This window comes from Lethenteron reissneri, chromosome 46 (assembly GCF_015708825.2).
Source record: "Lethenteron reissneri isolate LAM-NWPU_2019-01 chromosome 46, ASM1570882v1, whole genome shotgun sequence".
Lineage (NCBI taxonomy): Eukaryota > Metazoa > Chordata > Hyperoartia > Petromyzontiformes > Petromyzontidae > Lethenteron > Lethenteron reissneri.
The window spans coordinates 6,363,859-6,389,689 of NC_083824.1; the positions used below are offsets into that span (position 1 = coordinate 6,363,859).

Sequence of the window (25,831 nt, forward strand, 5' to 3'; positions counted from 1 at the left end):
TAAGAATCAGAATATTTATTGACACTGCAGGAGGAATCCGATGAGCTGTGAAGCACTTTTTCACAGACGTCCACTAGGGGCGGGTTGGCAAGTTACAGAAAAAAACGTTTTAAAGAGGTAAGAAATTCACAAAATTTGTTTGGTTTTATTTTACCAGGTGAAGCTCCATGAGCTATCAGATTCTTTTTCAGAAGTGACCTGGCCACAGATTATAGCTCGAAGTGGCTTATCGTGTGGACATTTATAGCAGCCAAATAAAATGCTCGGTGGACTGATTTAAGAAATATTCTTTGGGTCTTTCGGTAAAGCCACGTAAATAGAAAAATAATATTATTTTTCTATCTACGTGGCTTCATGAATTCCTGCAGTCACGAAAGCTTTCAGTCAAGATTTGATTTAAGAAAATTGTCTACTGTCAAGCCAGAAAATAGCATTGAAGCGGCAACCTCTGAATTGCAATGATGGCATTAATTATGCGAACGATTGCTTCACACTCACGATTATTTTTCATTACGTATCACATCATTTGCCGTTGAACTAGGACCCATATCTTGCCTGTAACATCTGGCAGTTCAACAGCATCGGTTCAAGTTAGTCGGAATCTTCTGTTGAGACAATGTATGCCGAAACGCGTCCAGAGTTTGTTTTATATTGAACCCATGCTGCTGAAATGACGCACTCCGACAAATTACTATTTACCTTTCTCGTGTGGTTGACGAGTGGGGTAACAGTGCTTTTTTACATAACAGGACACATATATGAAGGTGCTATAGATGTGTCTAATTATTAACTGTAAAGCCAGTGTGCTAACTGCTACAGGTGGTTGGGCTAAATGTAGAGCCGGGTGCCATCGGCGTAGATGCAACGCGCTGACATTAAAACCTTGCGATGATTTTGAGCAGGGGGTCAACAGTGAAACGTTGAGGGAAAGTCACAATTCCTTGACGGTACCCACAACGCAGTTTCTTCAGGAATTGGTTGTTTTTGCAAAAATGCTTAAAGGCTGAGAGTTTTATTTTTGTGTAAGTGGTGCGCGCTTTTTTTGTGCGTGTGGTTGAACATAACTTATGTTTTCAACGCAATGTCGAATATCGATAAAACTTAAGAGTTCTGAGTCCGTGCCTGGAGATTTCTGTGTTTGTGTTTAATTCGGCTGAACTAAAGAGTTTCTGAAAAATAAATGTTGAACGACGCTCTGTAAAACTTGAAAGCACATCACTTGAGGTAAATTTATTCAACAAATACGTAATAGGCTGCATACTATTACCTACTTCTCATTGGACATTCAGTGACTTGTGTCATTATGACCACACCTATACTCTTTCGGTAAAGTCACGTAGGTAAAAATGAAATTAAAAAATTCATAAAAATAAAATAATAAAAATCACGACGTTTCGGAGGCAACACGAAACGTCGTGATTTTTATAATTTTATTTTTATTAATTTTAATTTCATTTTTATCTACGTGACTTTACCGAAAAAAACTAAGAGTATGAATCCTTGCAGTCACGAAAGCTTCAAATCTAGAATAACCACACCTGCTTCAGAACATGTTTTTTTTATCCATTAAACAATCTCTGCCGTTTGTCTTTGCAGTGGGAATATAGCCCCGTATTCCAGCAACCGCCGTACTTAAGACACATCGACGTAAAAAATGCGACGACGAGCATCCCAAGCACAGCCAATCCGGTCGATACAGAAATTCAATCTCTCCAGGAGGTGCTAGCGTGGCCTTCGCCGCAGACGAATTACACCTTTGCCACGTCCACGAGTGCAACGAACAGCTTCTTCGAGATCTTAAACAAGGGAGAGCTCCACGTGGGTGACACCCTCCGAATCGCCATCCACGCCATGAACCACAATAACGACAGCAAGACGTATGGCGGCGACTACTTTCGATTCAAAATCTACTCCAGCAAGCTGAAAGCGGGCGCCTTCGGCTCTGTCCGCGACCTCGAGAACGGGCAGTACGCGGGCAACGTCACCCTGTTCTGGGCCGGCGATGTCCAGATCGACGTCAAGCTCATCCACTCGAGCGAGACGGTGGAGCTGTTGAGGAGGCTACGCGACTCCGCGCCGGACAAGGTGTATTTCTACGGCTACTTCGAGCAGAGCGGAGCGGCGAGCGAGAGGACCGTGTGCAACATGTTCAAGCCAGTGGACGGCAACTCGAAGACCTGCGAGTATCCCGATCGGGCGACGGGGGAGGTGTGGTTCTGCGTGAAGCCCAAAATCCTGCCGTGCGAAAGCCTTCGCTATCACTCCATGGGAAGTCTCAAAACGGTGACGACAAAAAAAGAGTCACCATTCCTCAGCGCGTAAGAGAATTGCACGAAATATTGTCGGTTTTTCGGATAAAGGGGGGTTTGCGCGTATTCAGTTGTTTGACACCGATGTCTCTTGTCCACTGCCTCGTCCACAAAAAACTGCCTGAACAGACTGTTGGGGCGAGTGCTGTTAGCGAGCACCTATGAAGGCCGGCACAGCACACGAGGGGGTGGGTGGCCAGCATCATGCTCAACCGCCTTTGTCTTCCTAGTGGCGATGTTTACATACCGCACAAGGTACTCATTCGAGGTTGAGTCGACCTAAGGGAGGCACAGGACTTATTTTTAGATAATCGTCACCGGTGTTGGTGGCCATGAGCGGGAATAGAACTCGGGTCACCGGGTTTAGAGGGCAGCACGTTAACCACTACACTACAGCTCGCACAGCAGTCGCCAAAACACTGCACACACAAAACAAAAATACAGATTTGGTGGTTTTGCTTAATTTGACAATATTTTGGTTCTGAGAAATATTTTTTTTCAGTTTTGACTGCCACGTGTAAAAAAAACACACACACACACACAACGTGCACACACTTTGCAAAGGCGTATAAGAGGCCCTATTTAAGAGGTTATGACCAACCCATCCATCGCTCTGGGCTGTTATCACCTGTTTGGGCACTGCTCGCTGGCACAAGAAGGAGCTGGGTTTGCCAGTGACTGAAAACAAGAAAACACGCCTCGAGCCTTGGTTGTCACTGTACCCAAGAAAGATGTTTATCGATAATGACAGGTCTTTACGATCGGAGGGTATAAAGTTGCTGATTTTGCCTTTTCTATTGTGTTTTAAACTTTGTTTTTCTTCTTCCCATTCTGTACATCTAGAAAAGTTACCAACGTGAATATTAGGGGAATTCCAAGTAAAACCAATGTGCTTCCATTGGGGAATTCAACATTCAATCCAGGTAATGTTTGAAATGTTCTATATAATGTTTATAATTAATTCGTACAAATGCAATGCACACGCACACATTATAAAAAAAGCCCAAACTTCAAATCTGCAGTGTCTTTCCCCTGGTCAACAGCTATGAATGTTATTCTTAAACTTGCTACGTGCAAGGCATCAATACTGAATGTTGCTGCCCATACAGCCTATACATATTATCTTCCGTACCTGGTATGGAGGAGTTTGTGGGTTCGTTCCTGACCCTAACGCCTGCGGTATATTTGGAGTTTGCGTGTCTCTCCCCACAGTCAAGTGGATTTTTCTCCGAGTCCTCCGGTTTATCCCTCCACATTTGAAAATCAACGTACGTTCAGAGTGTTTGGCTGCTATAAATTCCCACGTGACGATAAGCCACTTCGTTGAGCCATCTGTTGAGATATCATCGTGGGTTTGATCCTGACTCTGACGTCTGTATATTTAGAGTTTGCATGTTCTCTCCTCCGGTTTTTTTTTCCCTCCACATGTCGAAACGTGCGTTCGGAGTATTTGGCTGCTATAAATTCCCACGTGACGATAAGCCACTTCGTCCGGGCTATCATTTGTGATAATCCGAGTCGCTTCTGAAAAAGAGCTACATAGCTACAGTGGGCCATACTTGGTAAAATAAAAAAAACGTCCACGATCGTTTCCATTATGCTCATAATAACCAGACTCCACATCGTGTGTGCACTTCACACGCCCGCCCCCCCCCCCCGCCACATGACCTCCAATTGCAAACTTTTAATTAAAATATCAAAATTTAAGATGCAATATAATATTTAGAAAATATTATTGAGTCCATGTCCTGCGGCGCGCGGTAAAGGTAAGTGTGTGGTTCTTTCAATTCCACAGTGCATCGTTGTCAATCTCAAGTTTCAATTGTTGCTGGAAATGTTTCAACCTTTTAGTGTTGGCGTGACGGCTTTTCTTTAATGATCTGTCCTGCCAATCCTGTTCTCCACCTCGTCGACGGGGAGTGGAGGGGTTACATTTGACAACAAGATTGCTATCTTGGAGTAAAGAAATAAATGAATGTTAACAAAGACATATTACGTCAGGTTCCTTACTATCATTCGCAGCCCCCAAGATTCATTTTCTTGGTTCTTTCGGTAAAGTCACGTAGAATGGAAATGATAAAATAGTAAAAATAAAAAATAAAAAAAATATTCTCACGACGTTTCGGCCACAACGCAAGCAGCCGTCCTCAGGTGAAGATCAAGTCTTAGATGCCGCGACTCTAAGACCTGTTCTTCACCTGAGGACGGCTGCTTGCGTTGTGGCCGAAACGTCGTGAGAATTATTATTTTTTTATATATTTTTTATTATTTCCATTCTACGTGACTTTACCGAAAGAACCAAGAAGATGAATCCCTGCAGTCACGAAAGCTTTAAATCGAAAATCCCCCAAGATGCCAACCGAGATTGTGGAGAGGACCTTAATCCCTGAGAAGACACCGTGCCCCGTGTTGCTCTTCCCTCCCGTGAGGAACGCTCACGGAGTGCACGCACGCACGCGAGCATGTCACTCACGCATTTCAAACGCAAATTGTACAACATCTTCTTGGTTCTTTGCATGGTCATTTAACCGGAGTGAGACGTGACTCGGACCTGTGATCGACGCATTCACGCTTTGACAGACGCACACCTGGACAGGCGTTCTTGAACACGGCGGAGCCGAGAACTGGCTGCCTGTAGTGCTGTGCGAGTTTAAAATTTAAGAGAGGGTTGTTTATCGCCACGGTGAATAGAAAAACAAAGCACGCACCAGCTTAGCAATGCGTGGTGTACGAAGGCATGCAAATGTGAAGCGCTCGAGGCGTATCCCTCTGTTGCGCCTGAGAGGTAGAGAGGTTCAAGGTCCTGAGAAACATCCTCCTAAGGTTCAGCCTCCACTTCTCCCCGACGGTCCTCATCTTTGGATACCCAAAGGGCGACGGACCCCAACATCTTCAGGGGCTGGTCAACGTGCTCGTCGGCTACGCCAAGCTCGCCATATACAGGGCGAGGAAGGTGGCCCTGGAGGGGAAACGTCCGGCCAGCAGCCTGGGCATCTTCTGCGCTCTGGTCGGAGCCCCCAGGGTGTGTTGGCTGGAGTTCCGCCATGCGCAGCTGACCCACGCCGTGCCGGCCTTCAAGGAGCAGTGGGCGATGGAGGAGGCCGTGTGCTCGGTGGCAGATGACGGGGAGCTCTGCATGCAGTTATGAGCTACCAGTCGGAGGCCATTGGACTGCAAGAAGGGCTGCGTGCAGAACGAGAGAGAGCTGGAGAGAGTGAGCGAGAGAGTGAGCGAGAGCGAGAAGGGGGGGGGGGGGTTACATCAAAGTAAAAATAAAACACGACATGATGAACGCAGCAAAGTGCCGACTACACCGAGCATCTTCTTGTTTCCACTGATCGTAAAAAAAAGAGAAAGATAGCGAGGCCACAGGGAATCTCAGCAATGCGGCTGCATCGCCGCGCACTGCTAATGCGCAAACAACGGTGGGAATTGCAAAGCGAGAGAGAGATCGCGTCGCACTTCGTGAACATTCGTGGTCGGGGACGTTCCCACGCGTAGCATTCCCCGTCTCTCTCGCCTGTCACCGCGATGCTCTGCTCTCTCAGCTATCGCCCATAATCTTCTTACTTTGGCCACACTCTCCCCTACATCCATAAGTCCATCTTCCTTGACGAAGCAGCGTCTTGGGAAACCTCGTCGCCACATTAACTCCCCTCTCCGCCGCCCCCCCCCACCCCTCCAGAACTCTTATGTTCTTGACAACGTCTGCTGTAGCACCTTTACGACGTTTAAAACCGTGGTCTAGTACATGCACTGTGCGTATGTTGAAACACTTTTGAACCGCACGTAGTCAATCGTGTCAATCGGAGGTGCGGTCTTGACATCCTTTATCTGCCACTTACCTCCTACAACCTTGCATTCCTTACATTAATACCCACGTAACCGTCTATCGTTCACCTGAGACTCTTATCCTTTGCACCCGTAAATCGACCTCTAAAATACAAAAAAAAAGACTTCCCACCGGACGGTGGTGGCTGCGCACGCGGCTGCCTGCAACCCAGCGCTGTGGAGGCAGCGGCAGCGAGGGCTGGAGGATCACCGCGCAATTTTTGGGAAACTCCTTTCCCCATGGGCGTCGATGAGATGCCATCATCGCCTATCTCAGCGGATGCAACGTAGTAACACCGAAAAGTGAACTCGATGTATTTATATGTATGGAGCGCCTTTGCCCAAGGCGCTCAACGTAGTAAAAAAAAACGCGACAGGAATATAAAATGACGACTTACATGCTTCAGGTCCATTTATTAGGTATAGCCCTGTGAGCCATTCGGCTCTTGAATCGGGAGCAACCGCACCAAACAAAAAACAAAAACATGAACAAAAAACATCTTAAAGTGACTATGCGCAAACAGAAAAATCCAGAAAAAAACTGCAAAGTCTTCCAGAAAAAAAGCACCGTACATCAACCACTGTGCAAAAATCCCAGTGGGATGCAAGTCAAACAACAACAACAACCACAAGACAACTTATATTATTAAAGTCATCATTCTAACTCCGTACTACAACAAACAAACATGGCCAAACCAAAAAAGTTTTCGAAATCACCAAAATAAAGCCATAAGCAATGTAACAGTGATCATATGAACTGTGACCAATATTTCACAATAAACGACATAAACAACATGTACCACCAAACCCTGTAGCCATAGCTGGCTGCATGAGTCAGCTATGGCGACAGAGTTTGGTGGTACATGTTGTTTATGTCGTTTATTGTGAAATATTATTGTGGCGAGAGGTGGCGGGCAGCTTGGGGAGTCCTTCATCCAGCAGTGGATCGACAAAACGATTGTACGTTTATCGCGTAGGCTTTGGAGACAAATATCACCAATGATAGAGGTGTTTTATGAGTAAGGTCATGTAAATATGTCTCCACAATTCTGGCTGTCGCCTGATGAAGCTTGCTGTAATTACTCGTGAAACGTCACGATTCTCGAATGGTAAATGTCGTGGGTTTGCCTCTCCAACACACGGGTGTGCTGAACTGGTAACTAATTGCATGTTTTGTGTGACAAACCTTACTCATTGGCTGTGTCGGGCGGTGGCGGGTTTAAACGACACATTTATACCTACGCAATCAAATCCCCAAAACGCCTCTATTATGGCAAATTAGCCGTATGTTAACACGAATGTCTTTCATTGTTGACCTACAGGATCCGGATTGGGATTATGCAAACCGGGACATCCAGTTGCTACACCCAGTGGCTACTACATCAATGACAAGTGGGTCTCACTGGCCTGCAAAGCACGGGACTTTAGTTTGCCCGCAAACATGACCGAGTGCCTAAGGGGAAAGACCTTCTACATGTATGGCGATTCCACCATGAGGCAGTGGTGGGAATATTTCACCAGCGCAATTCCAGGTACGCAATTGTGTGAATGTATGTACCTTTCGCACCGTTCGTAGTCAACCGTGCGAATCGGAGGTGTTACTGGAGGGAAGAAGAACTTTACTACACCATTGGAACCTCATTTGCCAGAAGAAAAAATATGATAATTGGTTTTTTACCCTTTTATCTGGTAACAAAACTGACACATTTTTTTCACGAGGAGTCATGTTTGCATAGACCACAATACCTGCAGTCATAATGCAAACAAAAAACATAACTCTGATAATGTATGCACTGTCCTTGAAGTTGATTGGTCCACACCCAAGACAGCTTTCCTTAGAGCCTAGTCTCACATGGTGTTGGACCAGATGACGCCAAAAGGCGCACAACTCAAAGACAATGCACCATCAGAGTATGAGAGCTCGGGGTAAGCATTTACACAGTTGGAACCTCATTTGCCAGAAGAAAAAAAAAACTTTACTACACTCAAAAAAATCAGTTCTAAAGAAATTAGTTTTCAATCGAGCTTTAAAAGTGCTCAGCTGGTCCACCAGGGTTTAGTTCCTCGACGAATCTTGTCTTGGTCACTGGTAGACCAGAGTCGCCGTGTATCCCTGTAGCCACAGCTCTTACGAGAGGTACACTCGATGTTGACGACACGATGATCGTCGCGAGGGACACGACTGACGTCAGCAATGTTTGTGCTGGGTTTGTTCTCAACCAACTGTATTTGCTGAGCTCCTGAAATATACACCGGGTTGACACGAACATTTAGATGGAAAATGTAAACAAATATCCATTTAACTCCATTGTTATTCATGCTGTACATTTTTTATTTTGTCAAATTAATTTTTATTTTTAGTGAAGATCCTACGTTCGAGCCATGAATATTTTAGGGCATAGCACGTATTGATGATCATCATAGTTATATATCTTTTAGGCAGTGCGACACTACACACGGATGCTTGCTCTTGTCATTCAATACGGTCACGATGTACACTTGGGCGCGTCCGGTTAATCGTTAGCTCAAGTAATTATTGGGTGTAAAACTGGTTCACAGGTCCAGTAAAAGTCTAAAGCCCCAAGGCCCTCTCTAACATTTATATGGCAATAATGTTTATCTTAAAGACACAGCAAAAAAGGTACTTATGGCTTTAGATGCTCACAACGTGATTTTTTACTGAGGCTATTTAAAAGCATGTAATCGCTGCCACACTTATCACCAAATGAAAATTGTGTTCTTGTGCAGAGCAATAAAAATGAGGACTTTGAATGTGATGAGCAGGAAAACAATTATGAATGAAGATTTTCCAATTAAAACTAGGATAACGGATAATTGTTTTTGTTTATACAGTGTTGTATAAATTGTGATGAATAAAATAATAAAATAAAATGATTCAAATAATGTGGAAATGATGTAAAATATGTAAAGAAATCGTAATTGCGTGATGTTAATATAATTACATGTATTTAAGTCTAATGAAGAATGTGTGTGTCATTAAGTATTATGAATAATGATTGTGATGCGAAAATATATACTGATTAATATTAATGCGTATGTGATTAGGAAGTGATTATGTGTAAAGTTATCACAAGTAATATTGGCTCGCTTGTTGTCTAGGAGTATGTATAATCAATACGTAATACTGTCAATGATACAAATTGAACAATACGTAATACTGTCAATGATAGAAATTGAACAATACGTAATACTGTCAATGATAGAAATTGAACAATACGTAATACTGTCAATGATATAAATTGAAAAATACGTAATACTGTCAATGATAGAAATTGAACAATACGTAATACTGTCAATGATAGAAATTGAACAATACGTAATACTGTCAATGATAGAAATTGAACAATACGTAATACTGTCAATGATACAAATTGAACAATCATTGGAAGGATGTTATTAACCAGGTAATGCCTTAACTGATTGTGGTTGTTTCCATCATACCTGCCGGCTTACTAGTACATGTTTATTTCAACCTTCCCCCCCCGTGTCCCACACTCAGCTTCCCGACGTCCCGACGTTTCGGGCGCCCGATGTTTCGAGCGCCCGAAACGTCGTGATTTATTTGATTTTATATTTACGTGACTTTACCGAAAGAACCAAAGAGTATCAACTGAGTATCCTTGTTGGCACGCGTGTTCTTCCACTGCCGACAATTGTATTTGGGAGTATTTAATATTCCTTTGGTGTTATTTTAGTCTCATGCTGATCATTCGTCCTGTCTGACCAACACATCATTTGCAACAGGAGCCATTAATCCGGTACACACCTTCTGTTGATATTATGGATAATATTAGTCACGAAAGTGTTAAACACAACTTTTTCCAGCCTATAGCTTGGACAATATTTCATGCACGTTCGATATTTGTGTATGACTCATATCTTCACTTAACTTCTCACACATCTTAGCTTATCACAGTATTATTTGAAAATGCCTTCGCCCACAACACTAGCATGAGGAATGCTATATCAGGTCCATTGCCACCAGAAACTCTTCATCAACAATTTTCCTCAACCACGTAACTTTTCACACCTCTTAGCTTAGTAAAGTACAACATCTCGAAGTCTGTGACTTGGCAAGCGGCTTCAAAATATGAAGAAAAACGTAAAAGAAAACTTTCAGCGATACTTGGAGACTTCCTCAGCAAGAACTCCACTACTCAGACACTTTGCCTCTGCAAAGTTCACTCTTAGCCAAATCACGAGTGCTATCCCCGGAGTCTACCAATGCAGGACCGGATCGTGTGCTTTTGTGTGTTGTTATATAGGAATGTCTAGCTTTTTAAAATTATTTGCCTACGGCACGTCAAAAAGCCCAGATGCTACTCCCACTTTTACATCCCTCTATTCATTCGGTCAGTCTTAGTTTACCTCTTGTTCTGGCTCCCTGGATACCCTGGCCCCAGGGGTTATTAGCTCGGCTGAACATCTTTTCTTGGAGGTCATCCCAAGATTATGAGAATCCCAATCTATCTAGTTGCCCCTAGCGATGTCTTTTGACTCGTAGAAGCTGACCCCCCCTGCCCCCCAATGTGGCGTGTTTGTGTGTGGCCTCAAGGTGCACCATGGCCTGGCACAAGCGTCATGGTGACGTCACCGCCACTTAGTGGCGAATGGCGGTTGTTGTTGTTGTGTGTCTGTGGCACATTCTTTGGGGTAAATCCGCCTGCCTCACTCTCTGGGTTTTACCTCTTTGTTTATCATCACTTAGTTTATCTGTTTGTGGAAACGTGTTTGTAATCCAAAGCACTCGTATTTCAGTTGTGATCACGTGACGCTCGGCAGACAAAGCGTATATGTACTACTCGTATTGCAAGACCTCGCTCGTTTATCAAATTAATATTTATTTAAAACATTTGCTCGTCTTGCAAAACCCTCGCAGACCAAGTTACTCGCAATCCAAGGTTTTACTGTATATGTCTACGAGGAACCATTACATAAAACATAGGCAATATCACACTTAATATAATTTTCTGGGGAAAGGCATATATACACACACAAAGCACAAGGTGAGAAATCAAGAGACCAGGGAAATCATTTACAAAGTGAAAAAACTGGCATGGAGCAGGGCGCCGCGGTGGCGAGATGTTAACTACCTCGCTTGGTATACAGGAGGTCGTGGGTTCGATCCGATGCCAGGATATTTAAAGTTTAAATGTTCTCTCTGTGTGTCGCGTGGATTTTTCTCCGGGTCCTCTGGTTGTTCCCACTACATTTAGAAACATGCTTTTGAAGTATTTGGCTGCTAAACATTTCCACGTAAGCCACTTACTGTACTTCATTGGGCTATCACTTGTGGCCAGGTCTCTTCTGGTAAAATTGAAAAACAGCAACATAATTGAGGACATCGGATGCAGATGGGCAAGATTACCAGTGGATTGCAGGCCGATAGGGGTCATATGGCGGGATGACCGTGGAAGATTTGCAGGAACGTCCATATGCCTCTCCATGCTTCTCTCTCCACTTTTTCATTGTCGAAATCCCGTGCGTGTGTATGATCCATACATCATAGCAGGTAATGCAGAGCGATTAAAAAACGTTCATATTTAAGTTGCATCGCTACGTTGCCGTTCGTCTCCGAGCTGTCGTGCCATTTTTTTCCCCCTCCCCTTGCCTTTGCGAAGGCATGCAGATCATCGACGTGCATTCGCCAAAACAAATGGGTCCTCTCCTGGCCACGGGGATGGGCGGCAAGACATTCCTGTCCTATCGCAGTCACGGATTCCCGCTGCGGTCCCAGAAAGGATCCTTCGCCGCCATGCACTACATCGCCAACGAGCTCGATGGCATTCCTGGTGAGCGATTGTCACGTGGAAGCCGGAATGCCGCTGTAGTGCAACGGACGGCACACCGGACTTTCAACGCAGAGGTCGTCAGTACTGGGCGCCACAAGTGGCGGGATGTTATCTCCCTCACCTGGTGTGGAGGAGGTCATGGGATTCGATCCCAACCCTGGCACCTGCTGTATATTTGTAGTTTGCAGTGTCTCTCTCCCCGTGGTCACGTTGATTTTTCTCCAGGTCCTCCGGATTTTCCCTCCACATTTATAACCGACATGCGTTTGGAGTATTTTGCTGCTATAAATTTCCACGTATCACTAGCAGCTTCATTGAGCTAGCTGTACAGTAGAACCGTGAACACCTACGCAGCCGCAACATCAAGTCCCAGGATAAAATTCTCACAAAATAATTTGTACTGATTTCAGGTGTCAATAGGCCTGCTTTATTAAACCATGACAACTTAATTGTGGTGTGACCGCATGTGTGCCTTCATCAAGAAGCTGTTGCATAAGTCGCCACACCTACTCTCGGTCTCCATACCATTGAGTAATGTTACTCAATGGTATACATCACCTCCGATTAGCACGGTTGGCCATGTATAGTGCGAAATAAATGCAACATACGTACATACATACGTCACCAGTGAGTAGAGTTGTAATGTTCACAGGTTGCAGTTCTGTACAAACGACTTGGTGTAGACTAGGTGTATAGTGTAGCAGCAACAACGAATATATAGCAGTGGCCCAAATGGCAACATCAGCAGCAGGAGATTGCATGGCAGCAGCAGTCCAGCTCATGCAGACTTCACTACCACCCTTTCCCATTCGGATGACGTGCATGTACATCATCAGTCTTGATAATTGATAATTGTTTTTTTACCCTTTTATCTGGCAACAAAACTGACACCTTTTTTTTACAAGGAGTCATGTTTGCATAGACCAAAATACCTGTAGTCGTAATGCAAACAAAAAACACATCTGATAATGTATGCACTGTCTTTGAAGTTGATTGGTCCACACCCGAGACAGCTTTCCTTAGAGCCTAGTCTCAAATGGTGTTGGACCAGATGACGCCAAAAGGCGTCATCTGTACTCACCGCAGAGAGCTGTAGCGACACGACCGCACTCTACGATAGCTGCCTCGGTAAGGATGAAGTTATTTTAGTTTTTCTTTCGGTTCGAATCGAAAGAAAGACTCCTCATGCCTCGCTCTGTCCACCCAGAATGGGTTCAATGTGAATAGGTACAGCGCAGTTAGTCAATCGGGACTCCCACCTCTTCCAATACGTCTGGCCGGCGTGCAAAGTAGGTCAAACATCCTCTTAACGGGTTTTCTCTTGAGATCCCTCTCGTGGAGGCGTTTCCACTAGCGGTGGTGAGAGCGCGCAATTTCAGGGCTGCGCCTTGACCTTTTGAACTTAGCCTCGACCTCCCATAGCTGGACTCATCTTAATGTGAGCGCCCGATGCGGTGTGTAAACAATCAGCAGTAGCGTGACGAAGGCACACTGGCGTGGTGCTTACCACTACACTCCATCATCTTGCACCATGCCTACATCAATAGGTGCTTTATAAGGGTAATTATTTATATTTATATGGCGCTCCTTTGTCCATCAGCAGTCCAGCCAAGGGGACCGGGACCTCCAATGGCTTCTATCCCTATACCGGCACAAGGTGTCCATATGCAGCTCTGCCCTACCGTTTATTCGCATTCAGTGGACGGACTTTGTGCTTTGTCTGCTGTGTGCGTGTGCGTTCACCAACCCTTTCCCCCGAAAGGTGGCAAGGACACGGTCGTGGCTTTCACACTGTGGGCTCACTTCACATCGTACCCCGTGATCTTCTACGTGAAACGCATCCGCAACATCCGTGCTTCCATCGTTCGCCTGCTGGCTCGTTCGCCCGAGACCCTGGTCATCATTAAGACGGCCAACACCAGCTACAAGTCGGTCATCGGAAGCGACTGGCTGGCCAAGCAGCTCGACCAAGTCATGCGGCGAATGATGGCGGGTTTGCAAGTCGTCATTGTGGACGTCTGGGACATGACCGCGGCCCACCGTTTCCCAGATAGGATTCACCCACCCGCCCTGATCATCAAGAATGAAATTAACCTCGTCCTGTCGTACTTGTGTCCCAAGTGAGGTCAAGAAAGCTCACCGCTTGTGGGGGGGGGGGGGGGGGGGGGGTTCTCTTTGTGGATCTTCACATCCGCGGCTCCTCCTCAACGAGGCGTAAACACTCCACTCCACCGATTAGCACGGTTGGCCACGTACGATGCGAAAGAAGTTCAACATTTCTATACAAAATGAAGATAGGTGGAACCCATGGAGGAGAGAAGCTTTTTAGCTGTATGACTTCCCAAATCGACTAAATATTCGTCGGACTTTATCGGTTGTCGCAGACTATGGGGAATTCGAAAAAACGACGTCGATTTCGACCAGACGACAATATTACAAAAATGCGTAACCGGTCGGGCTGCCGCGAGAATGCATCCATCGCCAATCCGCAAACTCACGATTTGCATATGGTTTTGCAGTCGTGCTGTTCATATGTACGTTGATCTTCTTCCGCACTGCACGTAGCCAAGCTGTACTAAACAAAGAAGCGTGCTGTGCGGGCTCTCCATTGCGTTTTCGGGTTGTGCTACCCGCGTGTCGTCACGGCGTGAAGCTCCCAACACGTGGAGTGAATCACCGTGCACAATGACACACGCAGGACAACTAGAAACACACATCGGAGAGCTCGAATGCTTTATTTGGTTGGCTGGTTACTTGGAAGCTTTAAAATAATGTTTATTTTTTAACTCAGGGTTTTTCTTTTCTAAAGCATTGCTCTTGTTTGTCAAATCCATAGGTTTACTATTGTTATTATTTAACAGACTGTGTACAGAATCTGGAAACACTGCTTTCCCATATTCTGGAATGTGTTTCACAAATGTCAATATTCTCTTCATGAGAGCATCTGCAATGCTGTCGCGTCGGGTTTTATTCCAAGATGCTTGAGCTATACTCAAGAGCCCATGGAGATTTGCTCCAATAACTAAAAATATGAGCACACAGCCCTTGAGCGTGGGTATGTCCACAGTTTAATAATGTCTTTTACACTGGATTGATGAAACATAATAATTCTGACATTTATAATGCTCATAATATTTAACAGATGTCAATTACTGTGAATCCGAGGCATGGAACCAAAGATTAATGTCACTTCGAAGCCACGTAATAGAGTTACTGTAGGCCTTTAAGTGTCTTTGAAAAGTTGGTGCAGATTAAATGGTGCGAATTTAATCGACCTCTGTGGTGGAGACTCGTGGCGGACGCTACTGGGCAGCTGGAGGACAGAAGAGCGATGCTCGTAACAACGATTGGAGAGCCGGGCGGGTAAAACGCAGCAATTTGGACACAGCGGGGAGCAAAGTCAACTTACAACACCTGAGTTTGCCCCGTTGCCAGTGAGCCTTCCACACCTTTATTTATGGCCTCAAATGGCACGTATAATTGCGCACTTTCTTGGAAACCCATGACATTGTGTTTTATTCTTGTTAATTGGTAACAAGAGTGGCAGGCGGTATTGGAAACTTTTTCTGGGACTCGCCTAGGTCGACTCGGCCGTAAATGGGCTTCTGAAGGGGTGTGTGTCATCATAGCGTAACCAGGGCCGTCGCGTCGAGCCAGCTGGGCCCCACCATCAACAACAACAACAACAACCGCCATTCGCCACTAAGTGGCGGTGACGTCACCACGACGCTTGTGCTAGGCCACGTGCACCTTGAGGCCACGTGAAGTGTCGAACGCCCGCTGGCAGGAGGTCACGGGGCAGACCCAGGTGCCACGGGTCGACTGATGTGTGACGCACGAAGTTCACTACCAAATGCAACAACTTATGCAACACCAGCACTCAGCCTTCCCTTACCTGCTGGAACTCTGCCTTGCACACTCCTAAGACGATACGGGGAAACGCCGCGTTCCAACTGATGGAGGCTTCATTCACGCACCATCTGCATTCACGATCATACAAACGTGTACCTAAGTCCTCGCACGCACCAATTCGCAGTCCTCCAAGAGCCCCACGCAGAATTCTAACTAATACAGTTTTTTTTATTTACCCGGCAAAGCTCATTGGGGTGTGATAATAGGTTTTCCCCTCTTTTCTGGCAACAAAACAGGTGTTAATATGTTAAAACAACAAAATGAAACCCTTTACAAGGAATCATGTCTGCATTAACCGCAATATTTGTGGCCAGAATGCAAAAAAAAAAATACTCTGATAGTATATGCATTGTCCTTGAAACTGATTGGTCCACACCAGAGACAGCATTATTTCATTCCAGAGTGAACGTTTGCAGACTGCCAAGATATATTGTAACGTCAGGCAGCTGTCCAAGGCCCCCCACACTACAGCAAACAAAAAATAATGCTATTTCACCTATAACGAGGCAATCAACACACCCGTGACAATATGCACGGCAAAGCAAATGTTGTTGAGTACAAAGGTCATCATAGCAACTTATTTATGAAACCCTGTGCTGGCTTTGATGAACATTGTATATGGGCCTTGATCAAATCCGATATGGGTCGTCGTCTATACTAAATGGCGACACAAAAGTATGTCTACACTTTCAAAACGTTTTTATTTTTTACAAATTGTAGTTGTACTAAAAATGTTTTTAAAATGGTTTTAACCTTCATATCTGTACACCACTTGATTATATTTATCACCGCCTTAAACATGCTCTTCATCTGTGCTTGTACGTGTACAAGGGATTGTATTTATAGGGATTTGGTGAATGGGATTTGGAGCTTACATAAAGGTGTGGATTGAATGTGGACCGTATTACGTTGTATTCATGTACAGTACTTCATATTTGTCTAACAAACGACACCGGTTTTTTTTCCCACAGAAAAGTACTATCAGCAAATCTTTCAGAGTACTCGCTATCCTTTTATCGTGGAACTCCGTGGTAAAAGGATGTCGAGTATGTACAGACACTGATGATTTTATGAAATAATTATTTCATACAGAAATATAGATTTCGATTTAAAGCTTTCGTGACTGCAGGGATTCATCTTCTTGGTTCTTTAGGTAAAGTCACGTAGAATGGAAATAATAAAATAATAAAAATAAAACATAATACAATTATTCTCACGACGTTTTGGCCACAACGCAAGCAGCCGTCCTCAGGTGAAGAATAGGTCTGTCGAGAAGACAGAGTCAGCCTCTGTCTTCTCGACAGACCTATTCTTCACCTGAGGACTCTGTCTTCTCGACAGACCTATTCTTCACCTGAAGACTCTGTCTTCTCGACAGACCTATTCTTCACCTGAGGACGGCTGCTTGCGTTGTGGCCGAAACGTCGTGAGAATCATGTGCTCACACTCAATGAGGCGGAGATTCTACCGCAACAGCCCCGAGTCTCCCGCGCATCTCCCTTTTATACGGTCCGAGGCTACGCCCCCATTCCCGAACCTTCTCACTGGTTCTAGACGCTTGCTTCACCAGCTCTCTACGGTCTTCTTCTGTGACCTGGCCACGCTCCTATTCCCGATCATTCCCGCAGCCACCAGTCCACTCGTACTGCAGGCTGACTCCCCTGTCATTACCTCCCGTGGCCACTAGTCCACTCACACCGTAGGCTGACTCCCCTGTCATTACCTCCAGTGTACGGTGCTTTTCCTGCAATATTTTGCTGTCTTTCTTGGATTTTCTGTTTGCACTCAGTCACATATTCACTTTAAGATGTTTTTTGTTCGTGTTTTTGTTTTTTGTTTGTTGCGGTTGCACCCGATTCAAGAGCCGAATGGCTCACAGGGCCATACCTAATAAATGAACTTGAACTTGAAGTGGCCACTAGTCCACTCACACCGCAGGCTGACTCCCCTGTCATTACCTCCCGTGGCCACTAGTTCACTCACACCGGAGGTTGACTCTACTGTCATTACAGAAGGAACATGAGAAGGCATGTCACAACTTTAATTTATAACAAGTTACTTGTTTATTTTCAGTTTTGCTGCAGTTGTCCATGGCGCACGCACGTATTTTCAGTTTTGATTGGAAAGAACAGGAGACGGAACCCATCCAAACTTGATTTTTTTTCGTTTCCTGTATGTGCTGGTCCATTACAGACAGATACACGAACAAGCATAACATGATACAGATAGAAGACAAAGATTGGGGAAGCTGTGGCGGTGAGGTTAGCACACTGCCCTTCATAACCTCACCACCATCAGCCAACCCCGCGTTCATTCTCGACCATGCCAACATGAGCGAGTGGCAAGGCACCATCTCAACCGGTGCTGGTACCTCCACCCTACTTAACCAACTCGTACTAACCAGTAGGGTGGTGAAGTATGGTTATCTCAAACCATGATGATCGACATTCACCGCTAAAACAGGTCGCAGGTGAAAAAAGAGGGGGTTAATACCCCGTCAATTATGTAATTACCTATACCGGTGGTTCTCAACCGCAGGCCTGTGGCAATGTCCCAAGGGTGGATGTATTTTGTTAGAATTTGAAAACAAAAACTGGCTTTTCTTGATAAGGGGCCGTCCATAAATTATGCCACATACCTGGGGGGGGGGGGGGGGGTCAGACATTTGTGACATCACATAAAAATGCGCAACTTTAAATAAATATAGACTTGTTATAACAACACTATCTGTTATAACAACACTCCTACAACATCAGAGTGCAGCGCCACATTAAATACGCACTACAATGACAATTGTTTAAAGCGATTTGAAGCGTGTTTTATTTTCAAAATGGAAATATGGTTTTTGGGGGGGGGGGCAGAAGCTTTGTGACGTCATATTTGAGGGGGGGGGGGTCAAAAATCGTCAAAAATCGCGTGACGTAATTTATGGACGGCCCCTAACTTTAGTTGCCAGCCCCCTGGGCTAGGCAGAAAAGATGAGTTTGAAGGGAGGAATGGAAGCAGGTTAGTGCTCCAGGCTCGCAAGAATTGCCAGACAGCAGAGCTACTTGTACACAAACACAGCAGCAACTATTGAGCAGGTGACAACACACATTCTGACTTGAAAAAAAATCGGTGATGGATTAAACTGCGTCTATTTAGTTTGTATATAGGCTTGCGTTTCCCCAATGTAACTGCTGCCGCAACCATCTGAGGATCCCAATCAAAACCATGACCTTGCCATACATAGCAGGGGTTACCAAAAATATTTCCGAAAATTTTGAACAAACACAAGATCCAGGTTCGCTTCACCACAGTACAGCAAAATCGGTGATTTGATCCCATTTGTGAATAATGTTATTCCTGACATGCAATACCCTGGTGTCTACAAACTAAGTTGTGGTTTTATAACAAGTTACTTGTTTATTTTCAGTTTTTCTGCAGTCGTCCACGGCGCAACGCACGGATTTTCAGTTTTTGTCGAAAAGAACTTGAGACGGAACCCGTCCAAACTTTATTGTTTTCGTTTCAAACTAGAAGTGGCAAATCCTGACACGGACATTTTTTGCCTAACATAAACATTTCTCACTCCTGCCGTCAATGGCTTGCAGATTACGATTGACAACTACAACCTTTTTCGGCTTGACCGAGCATCTAAAGGAGGTGGAATTGTCATATAAGTTCGTAATACTATTGCATGTTCACCAGCTCACCCCCTGTTTAAAAAATGTTGCTTTGAAGGTCTGGCTCTCAGAATAACTCTCCCAAACAATCAACAGATATTGGTAGTGTGCTGCTATAGACCGCCTAGTGGGAAGGATGTTGAAGCTGCATCTGCACTGAGAGAGCTTCTTGGGGGCCTCCCTAAAGATGAAATAGTTTGTGGATGATCTAAATTGGATTTGGCTAAACCCGCCGGCCGTGGCCACACATTTTGCAGATGAATTTAACCTGTTTCAATTAATAAATTTCCGCACAAGACCCAACCTAAAAAATCCGGGACAGTCATCTCTGCTTGACGTCCTATTGACAAATGCCCCTCACAATTTTGCACTGACTGGTGTTCTGGGTAATAACCTTAGTGATCACTCCTTCATATTTGGGATGAGATCATCAGCCAGACCCAAAGCCCCCCCCCCCCCCTAAATTGGTTGAGAAGCACTCCATGAAACACTTCAGCACTCAGGTATTTACTAATGATGTGCTTCACTCGGACATTGACAAGGTCTGTGATATCCCCAACCTGACTACGTCTTGGGAGACTTTCAGGTACACGTTTCTCCAAATTCTTAACGAACATGCTCCGTTGGTTAGATTTATAAACTAAAGGCAACCTGCCCACCATGGTTTGATCCTTTGATTACAAAGCTCATGAAAACTAGGGACAAGGCTTGGGCATGTGCTCAGAAAAGTCATTTGGTCAATGACTGGCTAGAATACAGGATTTTAAGGAATAGATGCGTAAAAAAAATACGGCATGCAAAAAATGCCTACTTTTCCTCCACTCTCCTGGAATCACATGGAAATGCCAGGATTTTCTGGAAAACAATCAAATGTATCGAAAAGGCATCCAAAACAGATAATCTGCCCGTTGACCTTAACCGAAATGGGGAATATTTTTCAGATCCCAAAAAATAGTTGACAATTTTAACCTTCATTTTTATGAAGCTGGTAACCTTTTTGATAATGTATTGGGAGTCACCCCTGCTCATGCAAATTCCTACAGCCCTATCCAAAAATTAATCGAATTTAGTTTCCAGCTAATCCATGAAAGTAATGTTCTGAAACAACTGACTACCTCAAAGGGTCCTCCTCTACCGGAGCAGATAGTATTCCCGTCTTTGCTCTACTAACTGTTGGTCACCTAATATACAAACATAGAGCCGATATTTTAAACCTGTCCATCAAAGAAGCATCAGTTCCTCTAGAATGGAAACATTCCTATGTTCGTCCACTTCACAAAGGGGCCCTAAAGATGATCCAAATAACTACCGACCTATCTAAATTTTGTCCCCGTTGATATGAAAATTTTTGAAAAATTATTGAACTACCAAATTAGCAGTTTCCTGTCTGCCAGCAATCTATTACATCTTAAACAATCTGGGTTCTGAAAAATATACAGCACCACATCTGCTGCATTAGACTCTCTGAATCACATTTACAGTAGCCTTGATAATAAGCAGTACTGCGCCTGACTTTTTCTTGACTTGTCCAAAGCTTTTGATACAGTAGACTACAACACCCTGCTTAGTAAACTAAGTTGCCTCGTTTTTTCCGAAAAAGCAGTAAAATGGTAAAAATAATTACCTCTTATCTCACACCCAAACTGTATTCACAGATGGTTGGAGGTCCAACAGTGTTAAGATAACACAACTGGTTCCACAGGGTTCCATCCCCGGCCCCCTCTTGTTCTCTCTTTATGTCAATCACTTGGGCACTGACCTCGATCATTCCAGGGTAAATCTTTTTTGCAGATAACACGATACTGATTACTGCTGGCTGCTCTCCGGATGACGTGATTGCTAAGCTCCAGGGTGATTTCAACAAACTACAACATCAGCTAGTTGCTCTTAAACTAGTCCTGAATACCTCCAAAACCAAGGTGCTATGCTTCTCACCAGGACCAAAGCAGGAAGTTATTTTTCCCCAATTACATTCCTTAAATAATTATCAAATAGAGCAAGTCAAAATCAAAAAGTATCTTGGGGTCATCCTAGAATCAAAACTGAATTTTGAAGATCACATTGATTATATTGGTAAAAAGACAAAACTACAAATTGGTTTCCTGTATCGACACAAGCACTGCTTCCCCCCTATGTTCCGTTTGGAATTGATAAAAGCTACCATACTGCCTCTACTTGATTACTGTGACATCGTGTATAAATCAGCCTCAAGTACTGTACTGAAGAAGCTTGACTCAATTTATCACTCGGTCTTAAGATTTGCATTCAACTGCCCATATAGGACTCACCACTGTGATCTAGACATTGGGTCAAACTTAACATCTCTTAATGTTCAACGGCTTGTGCACCAGATCTTATTTATTCACGATGTACTTACAAAAAAATCAAAATATTACCTGCTGGATTTCTTCTATGTTTAAAGGAACAAATTTGACCTAAGGTCTTCGCTCATTTACCAGCTTCACATTCCCTATTGCCATACAAATATTGGAGGAAGGGCCTTTGCTATTGATGCCCCAGGGTCTGGAATGATATTGCCAATAAGCTGCAACTTGAATCACTACCTATGAGATTTTCACTCAAAACTGCTGGATCTCCTCTATGTTTAAAAGAACAAATTTGACCTAAGGTCTTCGCTAATTTATCAGCTTCACATTCCCTATTGCCGTACAAATTTTGGAGGAAGGGCCTTTGCTATTGATGCCCCAGGGTCTGGAATGCTGTTGCCAATAAATTGAAACTGGAGTCACTACCTATGAGATCTTCACTCAAAACTGCTCTAGAGGAGTTGTACACCCCTAGCTGCCAGTGCTATTCAGTGGCCTAAAATAAAATGTTTCGCTCCGGATGATCGCTACAAAGTATGACCTGTGTTTTGATTTAGTGTGCTGATCTTAAAGGTGCATTGAAAAATTATAATACTCCTATTGATGCTCCTGCTGTTGTGGAGTGGCTCATGCAGCCAGTTATGGCTGCAAGGTTTTGGTAGTACATGTTTATGCCATTTATTGTGAAAATTCCGTCACAGTTCCTATGATTGCTTTTTCATTGCTTTCATGGCTTTATTTTGGTGATTTCGAAAAGTATATTGGTTTAGCCATGTTTGTTTGTTGTAGTACAGAGTTAGACTGATGGCCTTAATCTAAGTTGTCTTATGGTTGTTGTTGTTGTTTGACTTGCATCCCGCTGGGATTTTTGCACACAGCGTTGGTGTACAGTGTTTTTTTCTGCAATATTTTGCTGTCTTTTCTTGGATTTTCTGTTTGCACTTAGTCACATATTCACTTTAAGATGTTTTTTGTTCATGTTTTTTGTTTGTTGCGGTTGCACCCGATTCAAGAGCCGAATGGCTCACAGGGCTATACCTAATAAATGAACTTGAACTTGATCCCTTACCAACATGGCTACTCATCAGATTGGCTCACCCCTTACCAACATGGCTACCCATCCGATTGGCTGAACTGCGCGTCCTTGACCCTTTTCACCAAGCCGCCTTAACCATGGACGCGGACATTTAGAGGAGCATTTGGTAACTCAATAAGTTCGTGTATATTTACACAGCAATTTTAAAGCATCATGAAGTGATATATAACCGTAAAAGTCTTAATTTAAATTAAATATATTTTCTTGGTACCTTCATCACACGCGTAATTTAGATTAATTTAAGCTAAAGTTTAAGAACATACCCCCCCTACCATATACACCCTCAATGGTTTGTTCCACATCACGTGGTACATTTGAACCAATACCGTGTCCGCAATGTTCGTCATTAGAGGTTACCGGTGCCGAATTCACCCACGTGTTCATACAGTAGAGTGGGGTTCCTGTGTGGGACCCGTTTGTGTGCACCTAGCCTGGCACGAAGCGCAATTTGCAGGTGAATGGCGGCTGTTATTGAATTGACTCAGCCTTAATGGGTGGGTGCCTTGTGCGGTGTGTAGACTTCACTGGGGAGACAGATGCTGCCTAACGTGGCGTTATTAGCCACCCATCTCGTGTGCTGTTGTTAGCATGCAGAGGTGCTCGTTAACAGCACTTTCCATGACAGTCTGTTATGGCTATATAGGGGATATTTGTTTTCATGTGTTATTAATATGTACTGTCCGTATGATCATCGGTGCAATGCAATGTTTTGAACCAATGCTGTTGAAACGCCTTTGTTTGGCGTAAAGTGTAAATATATATTTGTTGTCGGGAGGGATGGATATACGAAGGAGATGTAGTATATCTTCTGCTTGTTTATTTATTGGCGAGATGTATTTCCCTCGCGTGGTGTACAGGCGGGCGTGGGTTCGATCCCGACCTTGACGCCTGCTGCTGCTGTAGATTATAGATTTGAAGCTTTCGTGACTGCAAGGATTCATACTCTTAGGTTTTTTCGATAAAGTCACGTAGGTGAAAATAAATAATTATTTTAAATTTTTACCTACGTGACTTTGAAAAAATATATATTTTAAATAATTATTTAAAAATTTCTTATTTTACCTACGTGACTTTAAAAATAAATTTTTTTTATTTTTACCTACGTGACTTTACCGAAAAACCTAAGAGCTGCTGTAGATTTGGAGTTTGCGTGCTCTCCCCGTGGTCGCGTGGATTTTTCTTCTCCCCCCGAGTTTTCCCCTTCCACATTTAGCATCCACGTGTGTTCCAGCAGACGTCCATAAATGACGTCACGCAACCAGGGGGGGGGGGTGGGGGTCAGACATTGTGACGATGTGTGACGAGGGGGGGGGAGTTTGAGAAATGTGACGTCACATCAAAATGCGTAACTTTAAATATTAATTGAATAGAATTGTTATAAGAACACTAATTTTCATTCATTTTCATTATTAACTATTTGATTATTGAAATTGACTAAGGTCACCTTTTATTTCTTCCATGAAGGATAATTTTGCTTCTCCATGGGAGAATGGAGAAGCATTAATTTTGTAATTTTTTGAATGATTGCTATTAAACATTGTGATTCTAATGATTCTACCAGGGCTTTTCATTCTGTGGAATGAATATGTGATTGTTATAATTAGTACTCTCCATTTTGCTTAGTTCTACTACAAAGTTTCATGTATTTTTTGAATAGTTATAATTATTTATTATTATTTATAATTATAAGATAATTTCAATATAATATTCTGAACATCTGCAGTTTTAGTTAGACGTTTAATATTTTCAAGTGAATTTTATGCTAAATTTGAGCTTTTCCAACGCCTTTTAATACGTGTTCTCTCCTGCAACATCAGAGTGCAGCGGCACATTAAATACGCACTACAATGACAATAGTTTAAAGTGATTTGAAGCATGTTTTATTTTCAAAATGTAAATATGTGTTTTTTTTGGGGGGGGGGGGGAAGAGCTTAGTGACGTCATATTTGAGGGGGGGGGGTTCTGACTTTTTGTGACGCCGTGTGACGAGGGGGGGAGGGGGGTCAAAAATCCGCCAAAATAGCGTGACGTCATTTATGGACGGCCCCTTAAACATTTCCACGTGATAAGCCACTTCGTTGGGCTATCATTTGTCGCTTCTGAATTAGCTATACAGCTCAGTGGGCCTTACCTGGTAAAATACAAATAGTTAAATAGTTACATTCTCCACAACGACACTAATGATTATTTTGTATATATGTAGTGGACATGATAATTGTTTCTTTACCCTTTTATCTGGCAACAAAACTGACACCTTTTTTTTACAAGGAGTCATGTTTGCATTGACCACAATACCTGAGGTCGGAATGCAAACAACACACAACTCTGATAATGTGCACTGTCATTGAGATTGATTGGTCCACACCCGAGACAGCTTTTCTTAGAGCCTAGTCTCACATGGTGTTGGACCAGATGACATCAAAGGTGTCAGTTTTGTTGCCAGATAAAAGGGTAAAAAACCAATTATCATATTTTGCTACTGGCAAAGGAGGTTCAAATGATGTAGTGGACATGTTCATGTGTGTGTGCATTTTTGGGAAGTGGTCTTGTAGTGGTTGGCGTTGCACTACGAACCCGGCGAACTGAGTTCGATTCTCACTCACGGTTCTGGGCCCTCCCCTAGGGCGACTCGGCCTCAAATAAGTGCCTAGTGCGGTGTGTAAATTTTGCCATGAGGGAGACAAAGGCGACCGGGCTTGGTGCTGGCCACCCACCCCCGCATGCGCCGTCCAGGTCTTCAGAGGTACTCTCTAACAGCACTTGCCCCAAAAGTCTGCTAAGGGGCCGTCCATAAATGATCTCACGCACCTAGGGGGGGGGGGGGGGGGGGTCAGACATTTGTGACGATGTGTGACGAGGGGGGGGGGTTGAGAAATGT

The 25,831-nt window shown here is 43.9% G+C and overlaps 2 protein-coding genes across 6 annotated transcripts in view; both read left to right on the forward strand.

Annotated features, from left to right (window-relative positions):
• LOC133354272 (NXPE family member 3-like) overlaps positions 1 to 16,758 on the forward strand; it is a 37,880-nt gene extending 21,122 nt beyond the window's left edge. For both annotated transcript variants that reach the window (XM_061570988.1, XM_061570989.1), the window contains exons 3-7: positions 1,597 to 2,318; positions 3,153 to 3,232; positions 7,463 to 7,672; positions 11,783 to 11,953; positions 13,716 to 16,758. In XM_061570988.1, coding sequence (XP_061426972.1) covers positions 1,597 to 2,318; positions 3,153 to 3,232; positions 7,463 to 7,672; positions 11,783 to 11,953; positions 13,716 to 14,077 — 1,545 coding nt within the window. In that variant the 3' untranslated portion in view covers positions 14,078 to 16,758. The remainder of the gene's footprint in view (positions 1 to 1,596; positions 2,319 to 3,152; positions 3,233 to 7,462; positions 7,673 to 11,782; positions 11,954 to 13,715) is intronic.
• A 5,998-nt stretch (positions 16,759 to 22,756) lies between these two features.
• The window catches only part of GFM2 (GTP dependent ribosome recycling factor mitochondrial 2), a 42,383-nt gene continuing 39,308 nt past the window's right edge, over positions 22,757 to 25,831 (forward strand). For 3 of the 4 annotated variants that reach the window (XM_061570977.1, XM_061570976.1, XM_061570974.1), the window contains exon 1: positions 22,757 to 23,407. The gene's annotated coding sequence lies outside the window, so the exon portion shown is untranslated. Of the gene's footprint in view, positions 23,448 to 25,831 lie in introns of all 4 variants that reach the window. The other variant, XM_061570975.1, reaches the window with a different exon arrangement.